This window comes from Saimiri boliviensis, chromosome 5, assembly GCF_048565385.1.
Source record: "Saimiri boliviensis isolate mSaiBol1 chromosome 5, mSaiBol1.pri, whole genome shotgun sequence".
NCBI classification, from domain to species: domain Eukaryota; kingdom Metazoa; phylum Chordata; class Mammalia; order Primates; family Cebidae; genus Saimiri; species Saimiri boliviensis.
This window is the reverse complement of record NC_133453.1, coordinates 143197900-143210650: the sequence shown is the minus strand read 5'-3', so window position 1 is coordinate 143210650 and position 12751 is coordinate 143197900. Positions and strand designations below refer to the sequence as shown.

Below are 12751 nucleotides of genomic sequence, written 5' to 3'. Positions count from 1 at the left end.
GGTCTAAAACATGAAAGGTTAAAACAAAACAAAACAAAACAAAAACACTTACAGAAGAAAGCATAGAAGAGTATCTTCATGGCCTTATGGTAGTAAAGATTTCCTACACATGACACAAAAAAGCATCAGCCATAAAGGAAAGGAGGGAAAAAAGGTAAATGAGAAACCATTTAAGTATTACTGATTTTTAAAAACATTAACAAAGTATAGGCCTGGTGTGGTGGCTCATGCCTGTAATCCTAGCGCTTTGGGAAGCCAAGGCAAGAGGATCACTCGAAGCTGAGAGATCCTGACCAGTCTAGGCAAGACCTATCTCTACAAAAAATAAAAAAATGGGTCAAAGCTGGTAGTATGTGCCTGCAATCCAAACTACACAAGAGGTGTAGACAAGAGAATAACTGGAACCCAAAAGTTTGAGGTTACTGTGAGCCACGATCACACCACTGCACTCCAGCCTGGGCACCAGAGCAAGACCCTGTCTCTAAAAAAATTTTTTTTAAATAAAGTGAAAAGGTAAACCATAGTTTTAGAGCTAGTATTTATAATGCATGTCATAGATAAAACACTCATCTGAATATAAAGAATGCATGTTAATTAATAAGAAAAAGGCAGGCAGCCCATTAGAAGAAAATAAAATGAAGTGAATAGTAACAAAAGAAGATATATATCTAAATGGCCAATAAAAATATGAAAAAACGAGCACCTTCATTAGACATCACGGGAAATTTACAATTAAAGTAAATTACTATTGCTCACCTACCAGAATGACTAAAATGAAAAGGCCAATACCCAGAACTGCTGAAGACTGGAGCAGCTAGAACTCTTACACACTGCCAGCAGAGTGTAAACCAGTACAACTTAAACTAGTACAACTACTTTAGAAAACTTGTCAACTACTAACCAGCAGCTGCACTTCTATTTACCCAAGTGTTCATGCATATGATTGAGAATAGTCAAAATTACACTCTTCATAATACCAAAATAGACAACAACTCACATGTCCATTTACAATAAAAAGACATAAATTGTATTCTATTGACACAACAGATTATACATCAGTGAAAACATACAAGATATATTTATGTATCTCTACATCCAACAGTAACACTGATAAATTTCACAAACATAATATCGTGTAAAAGAATACACACTGTTAATATAAATTCAACAACAGTTATAATTAATCTATAATGTTAGAAGCCAGGTTAGTGACTTTCCTTAGGGCAGGGGAGAAGTAAGTGAGACACAGGATAAAGGGTACCTCTGGGGTGGTACGTGGGATATGCTGGCTACATGGTTATGCTCTTTGTGTAAAAATTCACTGAACCACACTCTTAGGATTTCTGAATTTTCTTAATCTTATACTTTAATACAGTTTACTTTAAAAAGAAAATAAAAAGAAGTGTTTTAGATAAGAAAGGACAAACACAAGGTTTTGCCAGAAGCTTCTAAGTGGAAGTAAAGTGAAGCAGCTCTTTGAGTGCATGATACTGTCACCGTCCCCTCACCCCGCCAAGATTACTTGTGTACTGTTCCAATGAGGAAGTGTGGTTTTCATACTTGTAATTCAAAACTCTTATTTGCTATTACCTCCTCCAATAAATAGCCCCTAAACCACTCCATCAGAACTTGGCAGTTTCTTCTATAAACTCTTCCAGTATCAGAGATTATTTCTATTTGCCACATATTTAGATCTCCTACGTAGGTTATATATTTTTAATGTGTTTCCAGGACCTAACACAGCCTCTTGGGATATAGTACATATTCGAATCTGGACAAATAAATGACATCTCTTTTCTTCTGCAAAGATACAATTTTTCTCCCTTTTATGAAGAAAAATGAAACTTTTACCTCAGAATCCACAAATTCTAAAATTAATAAAACTAAGACACTCTTTTAGTTTGTGACAAATTGTTTCTGTGTCTAATTTAAAATAAACTGTCCAACTATTTATTCTATGTCTTTTCTCCAATCTTAACTGAAATTATCTGAGACAGAAATTCAGACAGTCCTTGCCCCATTCTGCAGGTAGCCAAGAAGCTCACACAGCAGGTAAGTCCAAGCTAAGAACAGGCACATTCTAGTTGCTTAGTGGCAGTATCCATCTTTTTAACAAAGTCATTTCCTCCACTCAAAAAGTTCTATTACACAGTCACCTACACATGCCTAGATGCTCTTTCCTGCTAAAAATGTAAATCCCTTTCATAGGTAGGTCCAGTTAAGCTAGGTCCAATTTAAACATGACTACCTATGGAATAATGAGGGCTCAAGAATTTAATGTGCCCTCTGGTTCTCTGCTTGTACGTTATTCGCCAATAAACCCTATTTTATATTTATACTGCACACATTCATGAAGCAAGTCCCTATTCCTCCTCTCACTTCTTTTTTGTTTGTTTTTTTGAGACAGAGTCTGACTCTGCCATCCAGGTTGGAGTGTAGTGGCCCCATCTCAGCTCACTGCAACCTCCACCTCCCGGGTTCAAGCGATTCTTTTGCCTCAGCCTCTTGAGTAGCTGGGATTACAGGTGCACACCACTATGCTCAGCTAATTTTTGTATTTTTAGTAGAGACAGGGTTTCACCATATTGGCCAGGCTGGTCCTGAACTTCTGACCTTGTGATCAGCCCGCCTCGGCCTCCCAAAGTGCTGGGAATACAGGTGTGAGCCACTGTACCCGGCCTACTCTCACTTCTTAATCCTCAGATTGTGAAAGGAAGATAATTTGCAGCCTTGCTTAGAATCATTTCTTTGGAATAACAGCATGGATATTTTATCGATGTTCCCTATTTTACCAACCTTCATAATGAATCATATGTATTTTTATTTTTATTTTGCTGATCCCTTTATTTATTTAGGAGGTAGGGGGAGGGATGGGGAGGAAAATTCCTATAGGGAAAAAATTAAGAAGAGTCTGCAGGGAACTGAGCTAGAAAGCAATGATGTCGGCCTTACGTCTCTGTTAAACAATCTTCATGAGTTGAAAGCAGGGCCTCCTCTTTAAGTCAGTCTGTGGGCAACTCCCATCACTCCCATCAAACTCCCTTACAGGCTGCTCAGCTGAGTTTTACCACCAATTATATCTACATTTGAGTGAATTACTACTCAGATTTTGCAGAACACTGTTTCAGTTTTGTTCTGTTCCTGATAAACTTTCTGAAACCACCTGTTCTTGAAACTTCTCCTGATATGCAACTTTTCCAGAGACAGCATCTCCCCAGTAGTTCCTTTACAATATTCTATGAAATTATTCTTCCTTCTTTATTTTGAACTAAAGAGTTGGTAAACTTTTTCCGGAAGTGCCAGACAGTAAAGATTTTAAGCTTATGGGCCATATAGTTTCTGGGGCAACTACTTATTTTGTTGTTATAATGCGAAAGCAGCCATAAACAATATGTAAATGAATGAGCATGAAAGTGCTCTAATAAAACTTTATTTACAATAACAGATGGCTGGCCCATGGGCCAAAGTTTGCTAAGCCAACATTAGACACTCAAAAATTCTGGCCTCTTCATATCCTAGCAACATTATTATTACCTTGATCTGTAACGATTTACTCACACTGGTACCATAAAGTAACTTCAATATATTTTATCCATTACAACTGAAGTATATATATAAATTTAGAAACATTTGCAATAGTAAGAAGTATAAAAAATATTCTTATTATATATTGGTTAACTGGAAAATTTAACTGACTAGAACATATTCACTGATAATTATAGTTAACTTAGCTACTATCTAATTATGAAAACAGATGTGATAACTTAAAAATATTCAATACATAAAAGGCTAACAATTAAACATATAACTAGATATATACACTAAATATTTTATGAAAAATCTATACAATGGATGGTAACAGTGGGACTGTGGTGATTTTGAGCATTTATGTTTTCTGTGACATATATCTATAATAAGAAAGTCTCTTTAAAGCACATGACAAAAAGACACAATTTTATGATTGTTAGAATTTTTCATTTAGTCTGGAACTAAAAGTATTTAGACTTAAAATGAAGTTTAAGAAAAACCCAACCATTCTATCCTATGACCTTTTTTAAAAGAATATTTTTATCAATTAAATAAATTAAAATTTTCATTTACCTGTCGGTTCCTTTCATCCATTATGCGTGTGATTTGTATTTTCTTCCGCCCCATTTTCAGTCACCTTTCCTTATTTCCTTATATTCCAAATATTTAATTCAAAAGTTAATTTTCTTCAATACCCTAATGCATCGTACACAGCTTCTATTATTTCAGCTTCTAGTCCAAGGGCTACAGCTGAAATTTTCTACAAGATCTAAAAGAAAACACAAATTAGAAGATTTAAAATCTGTAAATTTACAAATCATAAAAGTGTTATACAAATTTCAAATTTGCCTTTATGCTGCACACACTGCACTACTAGCTGAAATTTCTGGTTATACAAAATTAGGAAGCTGTAGTCTTGTTAACTTTACACCTAAAATACCTCTTGAATCTCTTTGTGTCTCTAGTTCTGGTTAAACTAATGCAATAATAATGTTGGAGGTTTTCTCAATGTATATAATAATGCAACAAGAGCCAAGCCTTATTGAGATTCTTCTACGTAATAGGCATTTTCCTAAGTATGGATGTGTCTTAACTCATTCAAGTCTAACTGCAACATGTAACTATTACCTCCATTTTATAAACAGAGACACTGAGACACAGAAAAATTAAGCAGTATGCCCACAGTCAGTCACATAATGAGGGACAGAGCTTGGGGTTATAAACTCAGGGAGTCTAGTTCTAGCACTTCTCAACAACACAGAATATCCTTAAAATTTTCTGATGACCTCCATATCAAACAATAAACTAATCTGGATAGCCCCAATCTGTCTTTTCAAATTCTTCTTGCAAATTGCCCTAGTCTCCAGCCAAGTTACTATTTGTCAATTCACAAAGCCACTATATACTTTCATAATAAAATGCATTTAAATCAATGATATTTCTTTGACCATTTAATGAACACCTCCTTATCAGTCAAGATTCAGTTTGCATGTTACCTTCCAGATGAAGTCAAAACCAATTTCCCTTGATACAATAAACCACAGCACCTTTGTGTGTGTGTATAAATTCCAAGTCTGCTTTCCTGAGACTGCAAATCCTTTAAAACTTAAAAAAATCTTTCAAGGGTTTTTGATTCCATGTATCTGTGAAGTAGGATGACTGACTGGTAATGATATGGTTTGTCATGTTCTGAACAATGGCTGTTGTCATTTTAAAAACCTAGTGCTTTCAGACTTACATAATAAATAACTATGAGGAGATAGGGAAACAAATGCTATAATACAACAGTCAGAATAATAAATTCCCATGGGAATTTTATGCAAGTATTTTTAATATTGTACATGTGTATCTATAAAACTTCAATCATACTGTGTAACTCCAGTATGTGATTAAATCTGGCTTTTACTCAAAAGCAATGAGCCTTTCATTTCTTATCATTTCCAGCACTAACATAAGCACATTTCTTATTTATCTTCCCTCATTATATTTCTTCATTCATACAAACATTAGTTGATCATCTGTTAACAACTGATAACCTATTAATTGTTCACCTACTTCTAATAAATGTACTTCCAAACACTAAACTATGCATAGAGGATAAAGTGGTAAGAAAAAAAAAGGACATGATTCCTAATCTAGCAGAGTTTGGAGTTTAGTAGAAGAAAAAGACATCAATCAAACCATAACACAAATTAATTTGCATAATTCCAAACTAGAAAGTTTGGAATTCATGTATCTGAATTAAATTTATGGGTCAGAAAGGGCTTCCCTGAGGATGTGTCTCATACTCAAACCCGAGTATGAGGGTATACATACTAGGCAGGAGAACAGCATGTGCAAAAGCCCCATGACAGAAGGGAACAGGAGACATCAGAGGAACTGAAAGAGGACTAGTCACTGGCAGGACCCAATCAAACAGGCAGTTGTGTTGTAGAGTAGTTCTTTTAACAGATCACATTGTATCCGATTCTCAATATAAAAACTTGTACTGTAGTAGGCAGGAGAAATATTAATACATTTTACTGCAGAGGCAGTATTGCTAAGACACACAAGATATTTTAATGCCTGTAAGATGGATACACTGTACTACCTTATATCACCTGAAAAATTCAGAATTGCAGAACATATTTGAGTATTTTTGCTTTTGGCAATGGTGTAGTAGTTTGCTTCAAACCAACCTTCTTTTGAGAACTAGAAAAGAAAAACACAAGATAATCTGTTTTAAATCACTAGAGAACTTTCAAACTAGAGATTCTGCAGGGCTGAGAACTGGAAGAAACAGGTGAGACCAGTTTTTGGATTCCTCTGCCTGAAGATTCCAAAACTACTGCCCGAGAAACTAAGAAAGCAAGGAGGAATAGCCCTAGTAAACAAATCAGGCATATGAACAGACTCCAAAGAACTATACTCTAGGCATAAAGGTAAACTACAAACAGACGACCCCATACAAAAAGAGAAGCATAGCTTTAAATTATCTCAATCCCTAATTAGATTAAGGCAATCTGGGCTAATACTCTTATTAGCCTAGCTGCATACCAGCAGCAAAAGTGATTCTCAGCAGAAGCATCATGTCGTCTAGAAACTCACATTATTTTTTCATTTTTCATATAAATGTCTAGAAATCAAAATATAACCAGTCAAAATCCGACTGAAACCAAGATTTTAACATGGCAATAGAAACAGATTACAGTAGATCCAGAAAATGGTGTTATCAGAAAAATGTTTAAAATAAATGTTCAAGGAATTAAAAAAATTAAGAATTTTACTAAACAAAAAATGGAAAACATGAAAATAAAAAATAAAATTTTGAAAAAGAAGTGATGGGTAGTTTTAATAATACTTTAGACACAGCTGAATAAAGAATCAACCCAGAACATAGGAAAGACGAAAACACCTAGACTGAAGCACAAAAAGAGAATGAGAAACACAGAAAAGAGCGAGAAATTATAGCACATGGAAAAAGGATACAAAATACATGTAACTGGAGTCTCAGCGGGGAGGAGAAAACATACAGGCAAGAAAAAAATATCTGAAGACATAATAGCTAAGAACTTTTAAAACTCACGAATGAGACATCAAGCCACAGATTCAATAAGCTGTATCAATCCTTAAGCAAAATAAACACAAAGAAAAGCAGAACTTAGGTATATCAAAGGGGAGAGGGGGGAGAAGGAAAGAAAGAAGGGAGGGAAAAGAGGAATGGGGGCAAGAGAGACAGTGGGAGAAGGAGGTCCCCTACCCCCATAGAGAGATCTTAAAGGCAGCCAGAAAAATTAAAGAAGATTAACTTCAAGAATCAACAGTAAGAGTTACAGCTGGCCGGGCGCGGTGGCTCAAGCCTGTAATCCCAGCACTTTGGGAGGCCGAGGCGGGTGGATCGCAAGGTCAAGAGATCGAGACCATCCTGGTCAACATGGTGAAACCCCGTCTCTACTAAAAATACAAAAAACTAGCTGGGCATGGTGGCGCGTGCCTATAATCCCAGCTACTTAGGAGGCTGAGGCAGGAGAATTGCTTGAGCCCAGGAGGCGGAGGTTGCAGTGAGCCAAGATCGCGCCATTGCACTCCAGCCTGGGTAACAAGAGCAAAACTCCGTCTGAAAAAAAAATAAATAAATAAAAGAGTTAGAGCTAGCTGAATTTTCGCAAACAGTAAAAGCCATAAGACAGAAGACAAAAATGGTATCTTCAAAGTATTGTTGGGGAAATGCCAAATTAAAATTTTGTGTCTGATAAAAAAAATAAAATCCTTCCGAAATGAAGGCAAAATAGAGAGGCAACTTTAAGGCAAAGAAACAGAATTTGTTACCAGGAAATATTGAAGATACTTTTTCAAGTAGAAAGAAAAAAGAACCCCAAATACAGTTTGGATATGCACAAAAAATTGAAGTGCAATGAACAATGTTGAGCAGAGTTAGCTCCAAAGGAACACTGACTAAAAAATAATACTTTGTGGGATTTCAAATATTATAGCATACAACAGTAATAGTACATAATAGGGGAGGATAGCAAAATGAAATATAAGTATCCTAAAATCATTTCATTGATTAGGAAATGGAAAAAAATACTCATTTACTTTAGACCTCAGTCAAAGATGCATGTGGTAATCTTCTGGGTAACCATGGCAAGAACAGTAAAAGTACAAATTGCTAAAAGAGGAGAAAAAAATGGATTAATAACCCAAAAGAAGGCAAGAAAGACAAATAGAAAGCAAACAGAGACATGACAGAAGACAGATTTAATCCAAATATGTAAGCAATTACATTAAATATGTAATTAATTAAATATTAAACTAAACCTCCAATTTTTAATTAAAGAAGATAATAGATGTAGATTTAAAAAACAAACCCCAATTAGGTGATGATTACAGAGGACACATCTTTAATATGGGAATATAGAAAAAAAGTAAAAGCCTAGTGAAAGACACACCATGCAAAACACAAACCAAAAGAAAATTGTGTGCCTATCATAGCAAACTTTAATGCAAGAGGTAGACAGTAGATACATACACATGGATAGCATGGATAGATATACAATGATACTTCAAAACAATTAAAGATCCATTCACCAGGAAGACATAACAATTCTAAATTTGAGTGTACCTAACAACACTTGCAGTTAGGAATCTGATCCTGAAAATCAGATATTCTATGCAGAAACCATAACCAGAAATTTATTTCCCATTATTTCAAGTAGGGAAAAATTATAATATATTACACACCAACCATAATCCCCAATCATTTCTCTTTTAAAATTCAACACACCAAAAAATGCCCATTTATAGTAGTAAATTACCATGGCTAAGGGATGTAAAATGCTTACTACATGACTTCATATGCAGTTACTTTCTCACTGGCTTTTTTTCTTTCTCCACAATTTAACACTTCCTCAACTTCTTTCTGCATTCTGCAAATCTAAGCAAAAGTAAGAGCTCAATATGAAAGGCAATTAGAAAAATGTTCAGCACAAACACGTTGTGGAAGACAACAGCTCAAAGGCTTCTAATATTGCAATGTCTTGCTTATTACCAGCAACATCAGAGATGCACATTCCCTTTACATACTTCAAAATGTCTAAATATGATTCTAATATTCTATAAATTATACTTGGAATATAATTTGTGAGTTTTCCCGTATACCAGTTTGTTAGACTACCGTACTGAGTTTTGCGATGTAAAAATATACCTTTCCAAAATAAACGTCAGCTAAGAAACAGGGTATGCCTAAATATAAAGCCAACACCAAAAAAACTAAGTATACAATTATAGCAAGTCTTTTTTTTTTTGCTCTGTCACCTAGGCTGGAGTGCAGGAGCGGGATCTCTGCTCACTGCAACCTCTGCCTCCTGCATTCAAATGATTCTCTTGCCTCAGCCTCCTGAGTAGGTCGGTTTACAGGCACACACCATCACAGTTAGCTGATTTTTGTATTTTTAGTAGAGACAGTGTTTCACCATGTTGGCCAGGCTGATCTCGAACTCCCAATCTCAAGTGATCTGACCGCCTCGGCCTCCCCAAAGTGCTGGGATGAGCCATCATGCCCGGCCACAAGTCAATTTTAACAGAGCTTTCTTAGTAGCTGATGGAACAAGCAGATCAGAACAAAGGAACACGCAGACCAAAACAAGTAGAAAAAGATTAGACTGCTAAACAAATGACAACTTAACTTACATATAGAAACATAACCTAACAACTGCAGAAAATACTTGATAACTGCAAATAAAACATTTACCAAAAGTGACTGTAGTCATATGCTGGATCATAAACTAAGTCATAACAAATTTCAAAGGACAGACATGTTCTCTGACCTCAAGACAATTTAAACTAGAAATTAATAAGAATTTAATCTGTGATATGATTTGGCTGTGTCCTACCCAAATTTCATCTTCAATTGTAGTTCCATATCCCTGCATGTTGTGGGAGGGACCCAGTGGGAGGTAAATGAACCACCACGGGGGCACTTACTGCCATGCTGCTATTCTCATGATAGTGAGTGAGTTCTCAAGAGATTTGATGTTTTATAAGGGGCTTTTCCCACTTTGCTTGGCACTTCTCTATCCTGCCACCATGTGAAGAAGGACGTGTGTGCTTCCCCTTTCACCATGATTGTAAGTTTCCCAAGGCCTCCCCAGCCATGAAGAACCGTGAGTAAATTACATCTCTCTCCTTTATAAATTACCCAGTCTCAGGCAGTTCTTTAAAGCAGCATGAGAACAGACTAATATAATCCGGAAACCCTGCTGTGAACCTTAAGCAAAAAACTTAAATAATCCATAGGTCAAAGAAGAAATCACAGTGAAAATCAGAAAATATTTTCAATGGAATACTATTAAGAATATTTTAAGCCTGGGCAACAAAGTGAGACCCCCAACTCCAAAACAAACAAACAAACAAACAAAAACAAAAAACAAAAACAAAAAAATCAGCCAGGTGAAATGGCAAAGACCTGTGGTCCCACTACATGGGAGGCTACAGTTCTATATATTAACACTGAAGCATACAAAATAAGAAAATTCAATTTACAATAGAATCAAAGAGAATACAGATGCTACTTGGCTTATGACGGGGTTAAATCTCTATAAACCTACCAAAAACTGAAAATATCCTAAGTCAAAAATGCATTTAATACACCTAACCTATCAAACATCATAGCTTAGCCTATCCTATCTTAAACATGCTCAGAACACTTACATTAGTCTAGTTGGACAAAACCATCTAATACAAACCTATTTCATAATGAAGTGTTGAATACCTCATGTAATTCATTCAATACCATACTAAAGTATGGTTTCTACTGAATGCATATTGCTTTCACAACATTGTAAAGTTGAAAAATCGTAGGTCAAACCATTTTAAGTCAGGTATCATCTGAACTTAGGAAATGAAACAAGGAGGTGAAGGTGAAAGGCATGCACACTGAAAACTAAAAAACACTGATGAAAGAATTAAGACAAACAAATGGAAAGATGTCTTATATTCACGGATTTCAAGATCATGTTATTAAGATATCAATACTGTCCAAGGGGATCTACAAGCTCAATGCAATCTCTATTAAATCCCAATGATATTTTTGCAGAAATAGAAAAGGTCACCCTAAAACACATATTAAATCTCAAGGGACTCCAAATAGCGAAAATAATCTTGCAAAGAACAAAGTTAAAAGACTCATACTTCCTGATTTCAAAATTTACTATAATGCTACAGTTATCAAAACAGTTGTGGCCCTGGCATAAAGATGGACATAAAGACCAGTGGAATAGAATAGAGAACTCAAAAATAAACCCTCACATATGGTCAAATGATTGTCAAAAAGGATGCTAAGACCATTCAATGGCTTTTCAACAACTGGTGCTGGTAAAACAGCATGTCCACCTGGAAAAGAATAAAGTTGGATGCTTATCTAACACCACATACAACTGCTAAAACTATAAATTCTTAGAAAGAAAATACACAGCAAAAGCTTCAAGATGTTGGATTTGGCAATAATTTCTTAGTCACAACACCAAAAGCACAATCGACAAAAGAAAAAATAAACTAGATTTTATCAAATTAAAAACTTTTGTGCACCAAACAATACTATCAACAGAGTAAAACAGCAACCCAGAATGAAAGATAATAATTGCAGATTGTGTCCAGGCACAGGTAATTCCAGTACTTTGGGAGGCTGAGGTGGTTCAAACATCTGACCTCAGGAGGCAAGACCAACCTGGCCAACATGGTGAAGCCCCATCTTTAAAAATTAGCTGGGTTGGTGGCGCATGCCTATAATCCCAGCTACTTGGGAGAGTGAGGGAGAATTGCTTGAACCTGGGAGGCAGAACTTGCAGTGAGTTGAGATTGTGCCATTGCTCCAGCCTGGGCAACAGAAGTGAAACTCTGCCTCAAAAAAAAAAAAAAAAAAAAAAAAAAAAAAAAAAATTTGATATAAGATTAATATCTGGAATATATTTAAAAACTCCTAAAACTCAAAATAAACAAAAATATAACCCAATTTAAAAATGGGAAAGGGACTTGAATAGAAATTTCACCAAAGAAGATAAACCAATGTTCAATGTTGAGCAACATCACTAATCATTAGGAAATGCAAGTCAAAACCACAATGAGGTGCCATTTCACATCCATTCGAATGGCTACTGAGAAACAGAATAGAAAGCACTAGCATGGGTGTGAAAAACTGGAACACTTGTACACTGTTCTTGGGAATGTAAAATAGTACAGCTGCTATGGAAAGTGTGGCATTTGCTCAAAAAATTAAATATGGAATTACCATCTGATCCAAGAATTCCACTTTTAGATATATAATCAAACATACTTAAAGCAAGAACTTAGATATCCATAGACCAATGTTAACAGAAGCATTATTCATGCTAGTCAAAAGGTAGAAACAACTCAAACACCCATCTGTGGGAGAATAAACCAAATGTGGTACATACATACAATGGAATATTAGTCAGCCTTAAAAAAAAGAAATCCTGTCACGTGCTACAACACAGATGAACTCTGAAGACATTATGTAAGGGAAACAAACCAATCACAAAAGGACAAATCTACTAATGAGTCCATCTGTATGAAGTACCTAAAGTAGTCACATTCAGAGACATAAAGCAGAATGGTACATAGTTGCTAAGGCAGGGAGGGTCAAGAGTAGGGCGTTAGTGTGTAATGAGGATGGAGTTTCAGTTTGAGAAGATGAAAACCTCCTAAAGAAGGATGGTGATGATGCTTG

General features: G+C 35.6%; 1 protein-coding gene across 11 annotated transcripts in view; it reads right to left on the bottom strand.

The window, feature by feature from the left end:
- MEF2A (myocyte enhancer factor 2A) overlaps nucleotides 1-12751 on the bottom strand; it is a 142240-nt gene that overhangs the window by 79083 nt on the left and 50406 nt on the right. For 9 of the 11 annotated variants that reach the window (XM_074400090.1, XM_074400096.1, XM_039479890.2 and 6 more), the window contains exon 2: nucleotides 4102-4297. In XM_074400090.1, coding sequence (XP_074256191.1) covers nucleotides 4102-4155 — 54 coding nt within the window. In that variant the 5' untranslated portion in view covers nucleotides 4156-4297. Of the gene's footprint in view, nucleotides 1-4101; nucleotides 4298-6118; nucleotides 7341-12751 lie in introns of those variants that run through there. The other 2 variants (XM_074400093.1, XM_074400095.1) reach the window with 2 other exon arrangements.